This window comes from Gopherus flavomarginatus, chromosome 1 (genome assembly GCF_025201925.1).
Source record: "Gopherus flavomarginatus isolate rGopFla2 chromosome 1, rGopFla2.mat.asm, whole genome shotgun sequence".
Taxonomy (NCBI): domain Eukaryota; kingdom Metazoa; phylum Chordata; order Testudines; family Testudinidae; genus Gopherus; species Gopherus flavomarginatus.
This window is the reverse complement of record NC_066617.1, coordinates 81359800-81380050: the sequence shown is the minus strand read 5'-3', so window position 1 is coordinate 81380050 and position 20251 is coordinate 81359800. Positions and strand designations below refer to the sequence as shown.

The window sequence follows — 20251 nt, the reverse complement described above, 5'->3', positions numbered from 1 at the left end:
GAGTTCCACACCGGGCAAATAGGAAATGAAATTCAAAAGTTCGCAGGGCTTTTCCTGTCTACCTGGCCAGTGCATCCAAGTTCAGATTGCTTTCCAGAGCGGTCACAATGGTGCACTGTGGAATACCGCCCGGAGGCCAATACCGTCGATTTGCAGCCACATTAACCCTAATCCGCCATGGCAATACTGATTTTAGCGCTACTCCTCTCGTCGGGGAGGAGTACAGAAATCGGTTTAAAGAGCCCTTTATATAGATATAAAGGGCCTCATTGCGCGGACGGGTGCAGGATTAAATCAGTTTAACGCAGCTAAATTCGGTTAAAACACGTAGTGTAGACCAGGCCTTAATTTAAGCCAAAAAGTCTGTTACGAGCAGTTTATTTCCTCCTGCCTGAGCTTTAAGAAATTAATTTACTAACCTTTAATTACTGAAAAGAATTTCAGATATGCCTGTGACATACTGCACCAGACTGCAAGCTGCTTTTCTGGATTTTATTTATTTATTTAATGAGAAAAAATAAAGGGAACTAGCACCATCTAGTGGATTGCGCACAGTTTCATTTCAAGCATAATACTGCAAACTGACAGCTGCAAGAACTTGTCTCAACATCATTTTTCCATTTTTAAAGCTTTGTACTTCTGTGTAGCAAGATCAACGTCCTTAAAAGACAAGCACTGGATTCAAATAGTGGCAGATCAGTAGTAGAGGATGTGCAAAAGGGACCTCTGCAGGAGGTATGCGTGAGTCAAGAGACTAGGATTCTATTTCCAGCTCTGTCACTACCCTACTATGCAATCTTGGAAAGTCACTTCACTTTCTGTGCCTGTTTCCTCATTTATTTAGATCACAGGCCCTGTGTCTGTCTTGTCTATTTTCTCTGTAAGCTCTTTGCGACAGGGATTGTCGCTCACTGTGTTTGTATAATGCTAAGTACAATGGGGTTCCAATCTACTTTGGGACCTCTTGGTGCTACTATAATACAAGTATGTAATTTGTATATTTACTGGATGTATTTCAGACATATGCAAGGTTAAAACTAACCATAAATGTTAGGTGACTATATATTTTGCACTATGCAGGGTGCAAGGGAAGTGGATGACAGGGGATGGATCACTCGATGATTGCCTGTTCTGTCAATTCCCTCTGAAGCACCTGGCATTGGCCACTGTCCGAGACAGGATACTGGATTAGATGGACCATTGGTCTGACCCAGTATTGCCAATCTTATGTACAAGAACATGTCTTCTATGTTTTGTACAATGTCATGCTTAAATAGTAATGATTTCTTTGACAGCCTGAATTCTCATGGGCACTGACAAGGCACCAACATAAAACACACGATGTGATATCAGCTATGGAAGTACATGAAAAATGGTATTCTGTACCTATATTCATATGTCTCAATAAAACAAGCAGAGGTGAGAACTTCTCTATAAGCAGAACTGTTCTTGGTAACGTGAAAACAGTGCAGCTGCATGGAGCATCCACTTGCCCATGGCATGCCGTTCAGCACACACTGTCCTTACTCAATAAAAGTAACTTTCTTTTTAAAATAGGAAGAAGATGGATGAGGCAAGAGAAGTGAGGTCCTATGAAGAACAGAAGGAGACTTCTGACTGAAAGAGAGAGGCAGGGTTCTGAGTAAGCTGATGCTCCAATTAGGTGTTTCTTAACTTCTAACAAATGGTAAAACCAAGACTGCCTGAAAGGGGGATCCAGTGCTGTGCTTTGTTCTCATTAGCACTGGTAGCCTACTGGGTAGAATACACATCCTATGACCTACATAGAGATTCACAGGGGAAAAAAGCAGCAGCAGCATACATATGCATTTTCAAAGGGGCTGGATCTAGTTATTAACCAAAGGTTTGGGAGCTGGGGTGGATAATCACCTGAACATGAGTTCGCAGTGTGATGCTATGGACAAGAGAATTCACGTGATCCGTGATGCATAAACAGGAGTCTCAAATAGGACTAGAGAGGTTACATTTTGTCTGTATTTGGAACTGGTGCAACCACTGTTGAAATACTGTGTCCAGAATTCAAGAAGGATGTTGGTAAACTGGAGAGGATTCAGAGAAGAGCCATAAGAATGATTAATAGATTAGAAAACAAGCCTTATAGCAATAGCCTCATGGAGCTCAATCTATTCAGCTTAACAAGGAGAAGCGTTAATTGGTGCCTCAATCTCAAAGAAAGGTATAACATGATCCAATGGCTGGAAGTTGAAAGCTAGTCAAATGCAGACTGAAAACAATGCATACGTTTTTAACAATGAGAGTAATTAACCATTTACCAAGGGATGTAGTAGATTCGCCATCACTGTCAATTTTAAAATCAAGATTGACTGTTTTTCTAAAAGCTCCGCTCTAGGAATTATTTTGGGGAAGTTCTATGACCTGCGTTACACAGGGGACAAGACTAGATGATCACAAAGGTCCCTTCTAGCCTTGGAATCTATAAATGCCACAATTGACAAGATTTAAAAAAAATATTTTTCATTAATAAAAGAAATATTTAAATGAACCAGCCCCCTCCCAAGTATATACATATGCTAAAGTTCCTTATGTTCATTGTACAAATTTATAATCACCCAGGCAGTGAGCACGCTGCTTTCAGGGGACATGCTCATTTGCAATAAAGCATTCCCCTCAACCCCCATTTATTTTATTAACAGCTTCTATCAACTGCCATTTCCCTCCACTTTTTACTCTAGTGAAAACAAAAGTAATAATATCTAGGAAACTTCCTGCCTGAGCTTTAACCTGAATTGCTACAACCATAAATATAAATAAGCCTTAAAAAAAAAAAAAGAAAATCCATAGATTAGAATAATTTAAAACAATGAACTGAATGTAAAAAAGAATGCTACACAGCAGTGCAACTTCCAAAATTGCCATGGGACATTCTGCTAGATTTATAGATGGGAGGAGCAAATTAACCATCTTAAAAATAGAAATCCATCTTTGTATGATTCTATAAGATTTCTTACTACCAATATGTTATTGTGTGAAACAAAAAAATCTATGTTATGCATTTAGTTTACCCAGACATCCCCAAAGCTGTTCCTTACGAGAGAAAACCATGCGGTTTTTCATTGAACATTCACTTCCCCATTTAAACTCATATCACACTCAGCGAATACAGTACTTTCATTGTACATAATAGATAATACTGGAGGCTTTTACTCCATTTGCTCTGTACACTGATACTTCATACTTAAGGATCATCAGTTAATACTGTGTCACTTGCATATTAATCTTGCAGATATTCTGCCACAGGAAACAAACCAACAAACAATCTCACAGCGCATTACTGGCAACCAGACATGGAGGAAGTTCCAGCACTGCTTCTTGCAATTTGTTTCCTCAATTCCCCTTAGGGTACTGGCATTGGTTTTTATAGTAGGTGCCAACAACACCACCATTTACCACCACCGCAGGACACTGTCCCCAGAAACATGAATTATGGTCGTGTACTTTAATATCTAAAATCAACTATCCAATATCCAAAGTATTAGCATTTTGAAACTGAAGCTATTAACACCACATGGGTGGCTGTATAATCACTAATTTCTCAAGTTCCTATTTGCCATTTTCTTGTTTATTTGTTAATCATGGAATTTGGTCCTCATCCCTCATATCTGCATATTTGTCTAAACTTTTGTTTTTGCTATTGTAAAAACTTAATTTGTTTTTTTTGTAAATTACCTTATGTGTATGGGCTTAATTTGTCAGTCTGGAAGTTGTGATAATGTTGGTTTTTCATGTAATTCAACTCCTTATTTTCTTTAACACCTCATTTTGTTTATCTGTAAACGTCAAGACAAATCTAATGCAAGACAAAGCACTCAAAAGCAGCACCTTTCTGATGCTCAACTCAAATCCTGCCATAGATGCATTTGAAGTGGCCTCAGCTCAAGAGCTGGCCACCTACCCACTTACTGCTTGCATAGGCTTCCTCAGCTCAAATGAGTTTCCTCTAAACAAAAGATGAATTGCTGCAGCAAATGAAATCTTTCCTTACAACTCAAAACTTATGCTTTGATTTTCACTAGAATGAGTGCCTGGCAAGCCGCAGAAGGCTCAGTGTTTGAATTAGTTAAGTATTCCAATGATTACCTACACCTTTGTGGCCCTCACTTCTTTACCTTCCAACATGACCCAGTCCCCACAGCAGGGCCTGCAACTCTTTCAGCGGCACATCTACCTGCTGTGTTGAATTCTTTGCTCCTTTCAGCAATGGGATCACCATTTTAGGTAATTACAAGGCGGTTTACCTCTCTCTCACTTTCAATTATTAAGGCAACTTTTGGAGGGGGGACAGAATAGGTTAGTTCTTTGGTAGACAACCGAAGAACTGATTCTCCCCACTCTAATGCAGCAGAATCAGCAAATCTTTCCACTGTGTTGAATTTAACTGTCCCTTCATTACAGAGGAAACATTCTGAGGCCTGCTGTACCAGCATCAGGCTAGTGGGTCTCCTGGTTACCCCCAGAGGGAGGAACTAGGACAAGGATTTCTCCTCTTGTATTTTTTTTCCTCCTTTCTAATCTAAAACAAATTCATTCCCCTTATGTTTCTGGTTCTTCTCTCATCATTCACCCACACAACTTGTTTGAAATTTTAAACTATTCACATCTTACAAAAGGCGAAAGATTTTATTATGTACTTTTCTGATTTTTCCATCCTAATAAGGACATGAGTACTGAGTAACATCTTCTTTGAAATAAACCTGTTACAAGATTAAAAATAAACACTACCACATTGGCAACAGTCGTTTTCTATCTTCAACCAAAGCAAGTTAAGAATAAATGCACAATACTGATGTTAAATGAATAAAATTCATCATCTTTAATATTTTCTTACCAATTCGAGTAATTTTATTGCAGGACAGTTCAAGATTCCTGAGATCACTGCAGCCATCTAAGCCATGAATTGATGCAAGTTGATTTTTATTCAGAATTAAAATGCAGAGATTTTCTAGATTCTCACAATTTATTGTCTGAATATTGTTTTCCTACCACAAAGAAGAAAGCATATAAAATTAAAGATCACAAATAGAAAAGTATGGGCAGTTTTCAGTGAAAGAGGAAAGCTAGTCCAGTGTCTGGATAGCCAGCCTAGGACTTGGCAGACCCAGGCTCAATTCCCTACTCCACCACAGACTTCTTGTGTGCTCTTGGAGAAGTCACACCATCTCTCTGTTACCCATCTGTAAAAATGAGGATACCACCACTTCCTTACCTCACAGGGGTGTTTGTGAGGATAAATACAAGAAAGACTGAAATGCTTTGAGATCTACTAATGAAAATCACTATATTAAGTTAAGCATTATTATGGGTCATTCAAAAACATTGTAAACTTTACTACTGTTAACCATTTTTAGTCTGAGCAGTTAGCCAGTATTCGGGGCCTTGAGGAGTGTTTCCATTAAGAGGCGAAACTGATGGTTGAGTCAGGCATCTTTGATGTAATCCTATTTATAAATAATGTACAGAGAATCCTATTTCACTGAACACAGTAGGAAGCACACAACAGGAGACAGTTTCTTTGCTTACATTTCCAAGCTTCTTTCCAGCCAGCATTCTGCCTATAAAGCTCTCCTGGCATTTCTTCCTCCAGGGCCACATTACTACTGCTTCTATTGCTGTCTGGTTGGCTTTCGCTGCCTGCTTCTGAGTCACAGACACTTACAGCTCCACCAAACAACAATGCTCAAGGAATTGTTTTGGGGAAGTTCTACGGACTGTGTCTTACAGAAGCTCAGATTAGATGATTGCAATGCTTCTTCCTGGACTTGGAATCTGTGAATACTCAGTCACCTGTGTTGGCATGCAGATACTAGGAAAACCCTTCAGACCAACCGGCTCAACTCCTACTCAAGCCTTGCCATGCTGGTCTGTGATTTGGCCAGTGTCTTTTGTTGTTTCAGCTATTACTAAACAAAGGGGTATTTAACTGCTCTGTCATTTTAGTTTGAATGGAAGTGTTCTATCAGACAAGCCAGCACTGCCTGTAGATCAAGCCACCCAACTTCCAGCGAATAGATAGCTAGTGTAATACTATATTTAGAATAACATTTTTTATTGCTTAGAAACACCAAGTTTGTTTGTAAAAATACTGGGCAACACTACTAAAACCTCATCACCTATAAATGTCAGTCAGAGAAAGATTAACAGGTTCGCTATATATATATATAAAATCCTCTTACTTCTTTTGTGCTGTAAATTGAGGCACCCAAAATTAGTGGACATTTGAAAATTTTGCCCGAGATTATTTTTAATAGGTAGACAAACTGGGAAAAAAACATAAGAGTTTTGACTCCCAATGCACTGCTCTAACCACTAGGCAATGTTGCCTTAGCTATAACTGACCTTGCCCATTCCTCTCTCAGTTTTGAGAAGGTCACAGCACACACCAAACAGTAATCATTAGGCAAAAAAGAAACATTCAAAATTTTAATATACAATGGGTCTTCTGTTAGTCATTATGCATTAACTCTCCCAGTGCATTGATATAATCAAAATACTAAAAACTGAAAAGGTAAAACCATCTGTTTCATGTAGATCATCAAGTTTTTTAACTGAGGCACTTTTTAAAGCCACATTTTCTTTAGTCACTTAGATTTTAAGACACAGCTCCGTGTAAGCAGCAGTGCAGTACCACCACCAGCAGAAGCAGCATTAGAGAATTGTGCCTCAAAAATCAATGCTGGTGTTGCTCCTTGTGCATGTGGGCAAGCAATCTGGGCTAGTATGCAGGAGTTATGTTCCTAAGGCCTCACTTCCTCCTCCTCGCCCACTTTTAAATGCCCTAGTCACTAAGGGGGTGGGGGGGAGCACACAAACTGCTAGGGTGAACAGCCTTTGCACAGTCATGCAACAGACGGAATGAAGATTTATCACTTTCCCTCCATACTCACACTAGGGCCATTCACGACTTAATATTTGGAGACAGAGAAAGAAACTGTGCCTATTTCCTAGTTCTGGAAGCTTCAAATTACTGCACTTTAAAATTATAACAATATACACAGTAGACTAGTATCTCCATGTGTCCCTTCAACTTTGTCTTTGAGCCAAAAACAAGGAACAAGGCTAGGTACTCAGAACTTTAGAAAATCAGGCTGTTTATTAACATATCCTAACTATGCACTTAGAGACTAACTTTTGGCACTTAAAAAAAAAAATCTTGTCCTATATGTACATACACATATAAACAGATGGATTCAATCTCATCATATCCTGAATGGCAGAGATGGCAGTCTCACCCCACCTCCATATAGACAGTAAAATATGCTAGGTACCTCCACATCAATATACTTTAGGCCTTTGCAGTTACTGAGTCCTTCCAATGCAGTTAGTCCACAGCGTCTAAGGGTCAATAATTGAAGACTTGAACATTCTGACAATGTGGAGAGACTACAGCCAGGCAAATCTTGAAGTGTAAGTGTTGTAACCTACACATGTTCAATGAAAAGGATGTCCATAAGATTGCACTCTAATAGTATTTTTTACGTAGCCTTTTTAATGTCTTTTTAAGATTAAATACCTACTATGTACCATACAATTATATGGATTAAGTCTAGATTCTGAATTTACTGTAAAACACTTATAAAAGACTAAAAGGTTTCTGATCTTCATAAAAAACATTAACTGATAAATGTTGCTCCCGTCATAAAAAAAATGCATAACAACAGTACTTAAGCATCATAAAAACATGGAAATGATTTGTAATAGGGTTGTCAAACAATTTTAAAGAACTGCAATTAATTGCAGTGCTCACTTAATATAATTATTTGTATTACAAATATTTGCACTGTAAAAAAGAAACAAAAATAGCATTTTTCAATTCACCTCATACAAGTACTGTAGTGCAATTTCTTTATCCTGAAAGTGCAACTTACAAATGTAGAATTATTTTTTACATAACTGCACTCAAAAACAAAAGTCTACTCAGTCCTACTTCTTGTTCAGTCAATCGCTAAGACAAACAAATTTGTTTACATTTATGGGAGATAATACTGACCACTTCATATTTACAATGTCACCTGAAAGTGATAACAGGCATTTGAATGGCACTTTTGTAACCAGCATTGCAAAATATTTACGTACCAGATATGCTAAACATTCGTATGCCCCTTTACGCTTTGGCCACCATACCAGAGAATAGTGCAGATATTTGTAATAAAAAATAATAATATAAAGCGAGCACTGTACACTTTGTTTTCTGTGTTGCAACTGAAATCAATATATTTGAAAATGTAGAAAAAATATCCACAAATATTTGTAATAAATTTCAATTGGTATTCTATTATTAATCATGCAATTCAAACTGCGATTAATCATGATTTTTTTTTCAACAGAGTTAATTTGTTTTGAGATAATTGTTTGAGTTAAATGCAATTAATTGAAAGCCCTAATTTGTAACTGGTAGTGGAAAAAATTGGTAAAACTATAAAAAGGTAACCAAACATTTGATTTTGATGATGTCCATTTCAAACATAAGTGCTTCACTACTAATAATGTCTAATGTGAATGAATAGAAGATTACTGTGACAGCAAAACAGAAATCAATGGGGTTTTGTCTCATTTATAATGTCAACAGATTAGAAGTGTACATAATCTTATCATAAGAGAAGTGAGAAGAATCATGGCTAAACTAAATATCATATATATTAGGAATAACAATAGTATGTTGATACTAATCAGATAACTATAGTACAAATATGTGCCATCCTCTTTTGCATTAAAATAAACTGTTCTGCAGTTCTGGGTCGTTTTATTAGTGTGAACCACATTTTGATGGAGACATTATTTTAAGCACCACTTCCTATCCCAGTCACAGAACATTGTTTCAATAAAACAATTACTTACATGAAAAAATAATGTATTTTCAGCTATGACTTAATGCAATTTAGCAGCTGAAAACAAAGAATTGGCACCACGAGCAGGATTTCCAAAAGCACTCGACATTGGCCTAATTCTTTTCCCTTTGAAGAAGTCAATGGGAAAACCAATTATTAGGCCAATGCTGACAGTTTTGAAAATTCCACTTCATGTGACTAGTCAGCTCTCATGTAAATCACTGCTTAAGAATCACTTACAGTATTTAGTTACCTGTTGGAGGGCATTCCAAGGGCCACATTGAATAATGATTTCTACACTTAATGGAGGCATCTTGCTATCTGAGGGTTTTCTTGGTCTGCTTCTTTTAACTACTTTCTTTCTTTGGTTTTCCCTATAAATTTTAGACCAAGGTTTACACATCGTCATCCAAGTTAGCCTCTTCTTTTCAACATTATCAGGTAGCATTAGTGGCCTCTCAAAATACCTAATTCCACTCTCACTTTTGTCCCAATCCTCAGCAACTTCCTCCTGAATTTTCTTCATCACAACCTCTGCTGTTTTAATTGTTTCAAACTTACAAGATTGAACTTTGTGTTCACTGTTCCTGTTATCTGGCTGGGCCTCCAAATTCCACTGACTATTGTGCTTACTGTTTTCCTTATTTGAGATTGTATCATTAGCTACAAGAACAATAGCTTCTCTATCCAGTATATTCCTATTTGTATTTTTATCAAGATCCATAGTTTGTAGGGAACTTTTTCCTGTATGTGTCATCACATACCCATCTTCATTTTCATTACTTTTATCATGAGACTCTTCTTTCTTCTCAGAGCTCGGTGGCGTCTGTTTTCTGTCTTTTGTATTCTCTGAATTATTTGCCTCTTGTATCTTTCCAACATCTTTTTCTTCTTGTTTCTCTTCCTCTTCTCTTATTTCTAGTATTGGTTTCTTCTGCTCCTTTTCCTGTTCTCTTAGGTCTTTTATATTTTCTCTCTCTTTTTCTTCCTTTGTTATTTTCATGTCTTTGTCTCTATTTTCAGCCACTGCATTTATTGCTATTTTCTCTTTTTGTTTTGCTCCTTGTTGCCCTCTTGGTCCTTCTAGCTGAAGGCTTTTTTCTCGTTCAAGCCTGAGACTTACTTTCTTCTTTTCATATTCCTCACGCCTCTTCACCTGTTCCATATGTGCTTGTCTTTCTATTTCTTCTTGTCTCTTTCTCAACTCCTCTTCTTTTTGCTTCCTTTCCTGCATCCGTCTCCTCATTTTTTCTTCCTTTTCTCTCTTTTCTCTCTCCATTTTTTGTTGCAGTTCCTTCTTTCTTTTAATTTCCGCTTTCCATTCTTTTAAGATAGGAGCATATTTTCTGTATATGATAAATGCTCTAAATCTAGCTTGGATTTTAACAGCTGCTTTATTCCACTGCTCTGCCAAATGTTGTCTTTCTTTTGCTTTCTGCTCTTCAAAGGCCCTTTTCTCCTCTTCTATTTGCAACTGTAGTCTTTTGATCAATTCCTGTGCCAAAACAACAATGGAAATACATTTTATTCAGCATCTGAATTACTGAAATCTTCCTTAAGATGTAATTATAATATGTGAAACAAGATAGACATAGATTTATTCTTAAATGTTATTTTACTTTCTGCTAATATGGTTTCTTCTTCGTTTCTTCAGGTAAGTCTGGACACAGGATTGTCTTCTTCTCAGTACATGGAGACAAACTCCAGTTTGTAAAGTTGGCCAAAAGTTTTGCATAGCTGGAGAACCTGAGAGCTATTTGCAGCTACTCAAACAAGAAGAGAAATGGACTGCTCAGCCAGAGAAGGGCTGCTTTCACAAATTTCAAAAACTTTTTTTCTTTTGTAAAACCACACACAGGTATCTTTCTTAACATATATGGTATAAATCATTCAATTTGATTGTGTTTTCCTACATAACAATGAAAGTATCTTTCGAGCATATTATAACAACATTCGAATTCTTTATGACAAAAATTCACGTGTACAAATTACCTCATGTTGCCTAAACTTCTCTCTCCAAACTTCCTTTTCTTTCAGCAACTCATCTTCCATCATAGCTTGTTGCTGCTGTATAACAAGTAACCTTATATGAATTATTTTAATATATTTCATTATATAACTCACTAAAATCATAGCTGACTGTAAAAATAGCATTCTCCAAAGATCCACTTATTTTGTGTTGATACCTGAAATATAATATGCAGTCAGGTTGGTTGGATCAGAAAAAACAAACAGTAGCTAAAAACTCAGATTCAGTGTCACCCATTTGGTCATACATTGAAAGTGACTGCACCACAACTAAAGGCGGGGCAGAATTTGTGTGGGCTCACCCAAAGGAGTACAGCTCTGCTTTGTGTGGGGGGAGGAGGGGGAGAAGGCTAGAAACTACTGCAAAAGGTGCTCAGTGGTCAACTTTGCAGCAATGACTCACACACACCCGCCCCCACCCCCACCCCCCCCAGGAATGTGCATAAAGGTATGAAACTTGGGTGGGGCAAGTCTCTATGTGAAAGCAGCGAGGAAGCCAGCACAACAGGAACAGGCTGGGGCTCTAAGGCTTGCTGCAGGACTACGTGGAAGCAGCATGGCCCCAAGAAAGCCTGGCTCCAGAAAAGCAGCAAACAGCATTGGAAACAGCATGGTTCCAGGGGCACGGAGAAGAGTAAGCTCGGGAAAACAGGGCAGGGGCTGTTACCCCGCCCCAACGACAAGGAAGGGCAGGCACAGGCAAATTACACGGAAGGGGACAGTGAAAAGAAGGGGAACTAACGTCCCCTGCCCCAGGTACTTCCAGCCACAGGCAAGCTGTGTAGGCAGGATGGCTCCAGGGGCACAGAGAAGGGCTCAGGAAAACAGGGGGGCTGTTAATCACCACCACCACCACCCAGCCCCAGAGTTAGGGAAGTGCAGGCACAGGCAAATTACACAGAAAGGGGACAGTGCAAGGAAGGGGAACTAGTGTTCCCTACCTCAGGTTCTTTCACCCCCAGGCAGGCTGGAAGCTGCAGCCAGGGAGGGTGAATTTGCAAGCGAGGTGAAGCAGTTTCCATTAAGGGCAGCAACACAAACTGGAATTAGGTGGCATCACGCACTGTGGTTCAAGGGCATAACACCAAGGGCGCGATGGGTTTGTCCATACCGGAACAAGCCTGAAAAGGGCCCTGGGCACGTAATAGTATTTGCTGGGCATTTAATAATGGTGATTGTTTAAGATGCCTATCGCCGGCAACTTTATTTCAATAAGGCTATGCCCATGGGCTGTTCAGTATCCTGTGCAGCTTTTCAGAAATTTAGTACAATGTTGAGCTGGGCAGTGGTGCAGTTAGTAAACCAAAACTAAACCAAACTGCATTATTTGCACAATTTTTGTTTGCAGGGCGAGCTGGGCCAAATGAGTGTTTTCAGCTGTTGGGACACATTTTCAGGCTCTGGCTAAATAATTGGGGAAACCCTTAGCGAAGGACAAAATAGAAGCCCCCTTTCACAACATTAACATACCTGGGCTTTGAGCTGAACTTTGCTTGCAGGGTTGTTGCCCGGGGGTGGGCTTCTTGTGCCCAGCTGGCAGCGGCACCGGGTGGCATAGCCAGACCACACAATTACATACGAGTCACTACACAGATGTAGTAAGACTAACGGATATGGACAAGTTTTCTAAGTCAATTAAAGGAGGTATCATTATAGAGGTACAAATGGTTATTAATTTGGGTGTAATATACGGGTGTGCCATTGGTGCGACAACATGGCAGTGGTACAGGTTATCAATTGCGAAAATTCCAGATCGCACAGGATTGGAAAGTTGGCAAGGGCATTTGTTCTCCAACGCTTAACCTTCAATATCTGTTTTCTCTTCCAAGCACATGCCAAGCATGGATAATGGCATAGCAGACGCCTTGTCTCATTTCTAGTTTGCTCTCTGGAACCTCGGAATGTCATGTGGTTGGCAAAATGCAGATTAAGTTGTTTATTCTGTTTGCTTTTAAGGATTCTTGTCAATACAAGGATCCAGAGAATGGGTTGCCTATGCGGCCCTCCGTTAAGGGCGGTTGCTGTAGTACCAGGTCAAGGACAATGCAGCTGCTGGTGTCCCTTGACGATTGCACATGGGACAATGGGTTCTTTCTCCCCAGCAGGGCTGCTAGCCAAGAGGCTATTTGCGGATGTCTGGGAACCCGGGGGCGTTGTGAGGAGGCAGCCAAGTAAATGGCTGGCGCCTCCTTGTGGCGGAGGTCCACTGCAGGTACTCCATAGGGAGGGCAGCCAGTGACCAGATAAATGGCCTAGTAAAGGACTTAAAAGGAGATACTGAATAAAGAAACAGAATGGGGAGGTGGTTCAGGGACTCCCATGATCGGTATGGCAGGGAGCTAACACCTCCCCGCGTTCTCATAGCCCTCTTGAGAAGCTGGTGGATGGTAAGCTCCCAGTCATGGGTCGGCTGAGGGACCTGTTTGGAAAAAAACGGGGGGCTGGTGAAAGCCTCAGAGAATTGATTTGAATAAGCATGGACATGCCTGCTCTGTACACTTTATCTCCCGGGTAGTCCCAAACAGCTATATAATAATTTTGCGGCCTGATTAAAACCCATAACAAGTCTCCTGTCCTTCTTGCGGTATACCCAGACAGAAAAACCAGGTCAGAAACTTGGTACTTTACCCAAATAACTGCCATCTTATTCTTCAAAATCTTCAGTCTATTGTTGAAAATTTAAAAAAAGGTCTATCCTTATGGGTCATGAAGAGATCCTTCAAAATGCATACAGACTAACTGATGCAATGATGTCTAAGTCTGAAACAACTGCTCTGATAGAAGTGTGAACTACCACCATTAGAATACTATATAACTCTGAAGTTCATAAGTTCTTTGAAGAAGGAACAGTGTCTCCAATGGCTATACGAAAATTTTACACCAAAAACAGTTTTGATGGAAAACGGGAGTTTCAATTAAATGAAAATTTTCACAAAAATATTCACAGTAAACTTCCATAGAAAACTGTGATTTTTCATCAAAAAAGCAGATTCCTCAACACCAAAATATTTCAGCCTGAATATTTAGACTGAAAAAAAAAATCTGATATCTGAATCAGGTGCTTCATGGGAGCTGTAATTTATTTTTCTTATGCCCTCATTCTTCTCTATGGCTGAGATACCCAGCCAGACTATATCTTCCATGATCCAACCACTTCACTTCACTATGAGGGAACTCTGCTGCATCAGGCAGATGCAATCTGACCAAGGAGAACGGCATAAAGAAGAGAACTGGAGCACAAGAAACTCGAACTACAAATCCCAGGAGGCACCACAGCAATGTTTGGCTTTCAGCCAAAATATTTTGTTTAGGATTTTTCACCAAAAAGTTAACATTTTCCATGAAAAGGACCTTATTATGAGTTGCTCTAGTACCATCTTGTATCTGCACAGCATCTAGCACTTTGGGGTTCCAGTCTTGTCCAGGGATTTTGGCTGGTACCACACTACAAATACTAATAATGATAAAGTCAAATTATGACAATTTAAATGTCAGCTTTGTTAAGTAGTTCATAGCTGATCAAAATAGGGAAGAGAGACAATCATAATACAAAGATCTACATGCTCTATTCTCAGCAGTATTTCTCTTTGGAACCAGAAGTGTGGGGATGTGCACACATTGGAGAGGGTACTTTTTTCCCTCTCTTCAGCATTGATCTTTATGTTCAAGTAGTCCAGATAAATAAAGGGGTGTGTTATAAATATCTTTGTTAAAATGTTACCTTATGAAGCATCTCTAACTTCATCCTTTCAGCCTCAAATTCCTCCAGATACAGTTGCCTTCTTTTCTTTTCCTCTTCACTTTGTTTTTCCTTTATTTCCCTCTCAGCTTTCAGCTGTTTCCTTTTTTGGTCTTCAAGTTCTTTTTGTCGCTCCTCCCACAGCTCAAATTCTTGCCTGCACCTTTCCTCTACTTCATGGTAAGTAAAGCTAATGGTCATGTCACCATTACCTACAAGAATTTAAGCACACACACTTTTTAACTAAAAGTCTGAGCTCATAGTAATTACTTACCTGAAATCATGAAATAATTTAATGGATTGAAAAGAAAACAATATGAGTAAGATTCTGTGTTTGTACAGCCTATAACTTGAAGCCCTAGAGCAGGAGGAGTTGCTCCAGGAGCTGAAAAAGTGCTATGAGCAGAACATGGTAGCCCCTGGAGCTGCTCTAAATTATAGCAACCTATTATGGGCTGCCTACAAGAGCTGGCACTGCACAAAATGCCCACAGTTCTATAGGCCTACACACTCCAGCCTAAGGATCTGCTACAAACATACATGCCCACTACACCAGGATTTGTAAGGAAGTCTGTGCAGGACTGTTTAGGGCAGTCCTATACATGCAGGCACCAGGGCAATTTTCCCTTAGCCACATAGGGGCTTTTATGGCCCCTGTATTCTACCAGTGTAGAATACAGAGGCCGTATTGGAGGGTGACATTTAAAGTGAATAGTCTATAAAGCAAATGTGCAGTGCCCACAATCGAGCTTCCATTTGTGTTCATACTATGTTTTGCATGGAGAAACAAGAGAACTGACACATACATAGTTTATTTGCACTCAATTTGGCCATTTAAATTGGATCTATGTATGCAAAAAACCAGCACGTTCAGATCATGTGTATTCAGACCAAAGCCACATTCTGCAAATGTGGCCCTTAATGTCAAAAAAAGTGAAATTAACAAATATTAAGATTGATACATTTGGCCCAGTTACTGATTTTGGGACCTTTTAAGTATGCTTAGACAATCAGCAAATGAAATTAGCTAATAAATTATATTACTTAAGTCATTTGTGTATAATACCATTTGAAATAAACTCATTATTAAGACTTTAGAAAGGAACAAGAATAAGAAGTTAAGATCCCGTTCCTACAGCTGGATAAATGCAGGCATCTGGCTAAGTAGTTCCAGTTTCAAAATCAGGTTCTAAATAGGGTGACCAGATAGAAAGGTGAAAAATTGGGACAGAGGGTTGGGGGTAACAGGCACCTATATAAGAAAAAGACCCCAAAATCGGGACTGTCGCTATAAAATCAGGACATCTGGTCACCCTAGTTCTAAATCCCATCGTAACAGAGGCGCCATCTTTCTGAGTTGCCAGGGGGTTCTTAACCACCACTCCACCCCAGACCCTGCCCCCACTCCATCCCTTTCCCCAACCCCGCACTGCCTCTTTTTGCCCCCACCCCACCTCTTCCAGTCCCCGCTCTGCCTCTTCTCAACATGTTCCACCCCTTCTCCCGAGCGTGTCCCACCCTCTCTCTTCCCCCTCCCCTCAAGCACCTCCTCCATGCTGCCAACAGCTGATCTGCGGCAGATGGGAGACGCTGGGGGGTGGGGAGGGAGGTTGCCAGTGAGTGCTGAGCACCCATTGTTTTTTTTTTCTGTGGGTGCTCCAGCCCAGTTGCACCCATAGAGTTGGCACCTATGGATTATAATATATATTGTACTGGACTGCAATAACTACTCTCATCAAAAGAACAGAGCAGAAAAATATTTTATACAGCGATATTAGTATTGCACTGAATAGCAGCACAAATAAATTAATATTACGTTTGTTTACCTGTGACAGAGCGCTCATCTGCAACCACTCTGCAAGTTATATCTTCACTGATGGGTTGACTATTACTATCAGAAGTTGCTCTGGTTTGCAGTTCTTCATTTTCTATTTCAGACAGTATCTGTATACAATCAAACACATTCTCGTGATGAAATGAAACTGGATGAAACTATAACAATCCAAGCAGAACATTTCAAATAAAGACTTTGGGTCAGGGACTTCATTTTCATTGTCCAGAGCTTAGCAATCTGAGGGGCTCTGATCCCTGACTGCAGCCTCTAGGCACCAGTGTCACACAAATATATTTAAAATTCGAACGTTATTTTCCAGGGTAAGGAATATTTGGAGCAGTTCCCAAAAGACTGTAGTACTTTCTTATATTTTGTATATTGAAAGGGAAATGGTCAAAATATAATCTTTGTAAGAAATTGCACAAGTAAATGCAAGTACTATATGTATAAATTAATTCTATTATGGCATTAAATACATGGAATTGTTTACACAGGGAAACCGAAAAAGCATTATTTGAAAACAACACTACATAGATCATATCATCTTATTTTTCTTCCCCTGTTCTTCACTGCCAAGAATTGTTCTACTCCTGCTACATACTGATCACACTGGCCTACAATTTTTGAGAAGTCGTCTGCTTCAGAGATAAAATGTGCTATTTATTATGTATTTTGATGTGCTGAATTCAAATATGACAATTAAAACAACTGATTGGCTACTGTTTCTAAGATATTTAAGTTTTTACATTTTATGTCTATGTATATTGTGTAGATAGCGTTTTAATCATAAATTGTAAACCTAGGTCTTTTCATGTGTTTATGGTTGCTTTACATGATAATATTTCACCTGTCCTGTTTACATAACACTTTAAAAATCAGCAAAAGGGTTATATAAATACAATTTATTATGAAACGAAAGGCAAAAAACTATTATGTACATAGTTTAATCCTATTCAGTGTCTACTCGGCGCGTCTTGGCTTGTCTCTTGTATTCATTAAATGGAGCATCTCTTGTCACTGTCCAGCAATAGTCTGCAAGCACTGATGGGCTCCATTTGCCCTGATAGCCTGCCAGGAGATTCCACTGCTGTAGTCTGGAGCCCAACAGCTCTGCCTTACTCTTGGGTAGTTCCAAATCCCTGACAAGGTCATTCAGTTCACCTTGTGTTAGGAGGTGTGGTTCAGAGGAGGAGGATGGGAGAAAAGGTGGGTCCTGTGACATTGATGGTTCAGGACCAGAAGTTTCATCCTCTTCCTTGTCTGACTCAAGTGAGAATGATTCTGGTGCATCAGGAACCGGCAGTCCTTCTCCGTGGGGTACTGGGCGTATAGCTGATGGAATGTTTGGATAATGCACAGTCCATTTTTTCTTCTTTGACACACCTTTCCCAACTGGAGGCACCATGCAGAAGTAACAATTGCTGGTATGATCTGTTGGCTCGCTCCAAATCATTGGCACTGCAAAAGGCATATATTTCCTTTTCCTGTTCAACCACTGGCCAAGATTTGTTGCACAAGTGTTGCAGCATATGTGTCCTGATCTCCAATTTTGCAGTCAAAACAAAGGTGAGAGGCTTTCTTAACCATAGTGGTTATACTGCGCTTTTGTGATGCAAAAGTCACTTCACCACAAACATAGCAGAAGTTATCTGCACTGTTCACACAAGTACAAGGCATCTCTGCTCACTTTGGCTAAACAGAAATGTGTCCCTTTGCAAAATCAAACACTGACAAATAAGAGAGCACGACACTGTATGATTTCTAGAGCTGATCTAGGGCAATTTGTTCAGCAGAGTGATGTAAGCTTCGTTATGATTGCATCATCCATGACTTCTAGGAATAACATGATGCAATTCATATCATGTATGATGCAAAACCAGCTTCAGATTGCATCATTCATTGTTTTGCCTCAAAAGCAAGTACTGTCCAAACCCAGTCATAGATTCATTCATAGATCCAGTCAAAGATGTATTTTAGTCATTTCTGGTTTAAATTGAGATCCCTTCCCTTTATAACTCACTTATCCTCCGCCATTCTCAAGTCAAGGGTCATATATAGTGACCCAATAGCATATCTTGAAAACTAGAGCCAATCAACAATTTTAAGCATCATTTTCGTTCTCAGTGACCCAGAATTAGTAAAGTTGGACTACATCTATTTCAGAAGCATTTTGGCTGTACAGCAGTGTCATCTGCACAGTGTATGTATAGTTCTACATTCGTGATATAACCACCATCACAGTAAATGATTGTGCTGTCACAAACAGGATGTTCACAAGAAAGTGATCTCTTAATGTAATTAAACTTCATATTTTATACAGTGCTCACTGGTAAAAACAGGGAAAGAAGTAAAAGATGGCACATAAACAGAACTGTTTTTAAATATAGGTTCAGGTTTTCTAACGTGCCTATGAGAGTTTGGTAACTGAATACCATTGAAATTCAATGGAAATTATGTGCCTAACTCCCTGTGTCTCACTTGAAAATTCCAGTCAAAATTCTTTTAACTTTTTCCATGAAACAGAAAAACTTTTTCAATAAGTGAATCATGTTAGTGATCTCATAATCCTAATAACGAAAAGAAATAGATGATAACATAATAGAGAAGATTAAAAATGAACACTATAAAAATGTTATATTATGGAAATGACATTTTGCCACTGGATTAAATTTTAATAATTGATAGTTCAAGTACATTTTAGTCATTTAATGTTCATCCCCACCACTTAAGACTACTGAACATTTATATCAAATGTCATAACTTCATGATCTAGGGACTAAATCACAACCAAGGATCCCAACCTGCAAAACCACATACAAATGCTTCCCCTTATGTGCACCACTTGTCCCATGAGGAGTACTTAGAGTGTGTAAATTTAAGTATGTAAATTGGTCATTGAAAAATTGGGTCCAAAAAAGGAATTGATTATCTGTAATGACTATGGAATCTAATCTATTACAAAGATGGTTTAAACATAGAATACCCTCTTTTTCAATGTATCTGGATCTTCATTGTATTCAGAAGCCAATTCTGCCAAGTACTCTGAAGCCTGGCTAGAAACTACTCGATAGATGTCACCTGAGGAGGGAAGGGGGAGAAAAAAGGACATTGGTAGAAGATGTCTTAATCTAAGTAGTCTAATTCTGATGAATGCTAGTTTCCTATTATCTGTCCATAAAATCCAAAATCTGAAACAGAATGTGTTTTTGCTTTAAAAGTGTACTATTTAAAGAAAAATACCAAATCCACTCAGACAAGAAGTGGTCCCTTTAATATTAATTAAATTTAATTAATCTAAGATGATTAAAAGCATTAGATATATAGAAATAAAAAATTAAGAGTAAAAAAAAAGTCTATAGCAATAGCATCTATGCAAAGAAAACCACTCCATGAGGCAAAACACATTTGAACATTCTCCAGCTAGCAGGAAGTAATAAAACTGGGGTGGCTAGTTTTTTAGAATAAGAATTGTGACAAATTCAAACTCTCCTAAGGGACAAGGTAAATAAGTAGGTATATACATAAATTATATTTAGAATATACATAATTCTTATTACTGAGAAAACGGAAGAAACTTCCCCTAAGGATAAGGATGAATACGGAACACTTAATTTTATTCAGAACAGGTCCCAACTAAAAGATGTGAAACCTGAAAACTCTGACTAAACTGGGATTTGGAGTCTGGGTAATTTAGAAATTAAAGGCTCTGTGTTGTGAGGTGTTCAATTACCTCAGCTCCCACTAATTTCAGTGAGAGGCAGGGGTGTTGATCACCTCACAAGATGG

General features: G+C 38.9%; 1 protein-coding gene across 5 annotated transcripts in view; it reads right to left on the bottom strand.

Moving 5' to 3' along the window:
* LRRIQ1 (leucine rich repeats and IQ motif containing 1) overlaps positions 1-20251 on the bottom strand; it is a 170305-nt gene that overhangs the window by 136057 nt on the left and 13997 nt on the right. For 4 of the 5 annotated variants that reach the window (XM_050934131.1, XM_050934120.1, XM_050934141.1 and 1 more), the window contains exons 4-10: positions 19449-19543; positions 16458-16575; positions 14614-14843; positions 10857-10931; positions 9118-10359; positions 7305-7457; positions 4868-5018 (exon numbers count right to left, since the gene is read on the bottom strand). In XM_050934131.1, coding sequence (XP_050790088.1) covers positions 4868-5018; positions 7305-7457; positions 9118-10359; positions 10857-10931; positions 14614-14843; positions 16458-16575; positions 19449-19543 — 2064 coding nt within the window. The remainder of the gene's footprint in view (positions 1-4867; positions 5019-7304; positions 7458-9117; positions 10360-10856; positions 10932-14613; positions 14844-16457; positions 16576-19448; positions 19544-20251) is intronic. The other variant, XM_050934158.1, reaches the window with a different exon arrangement.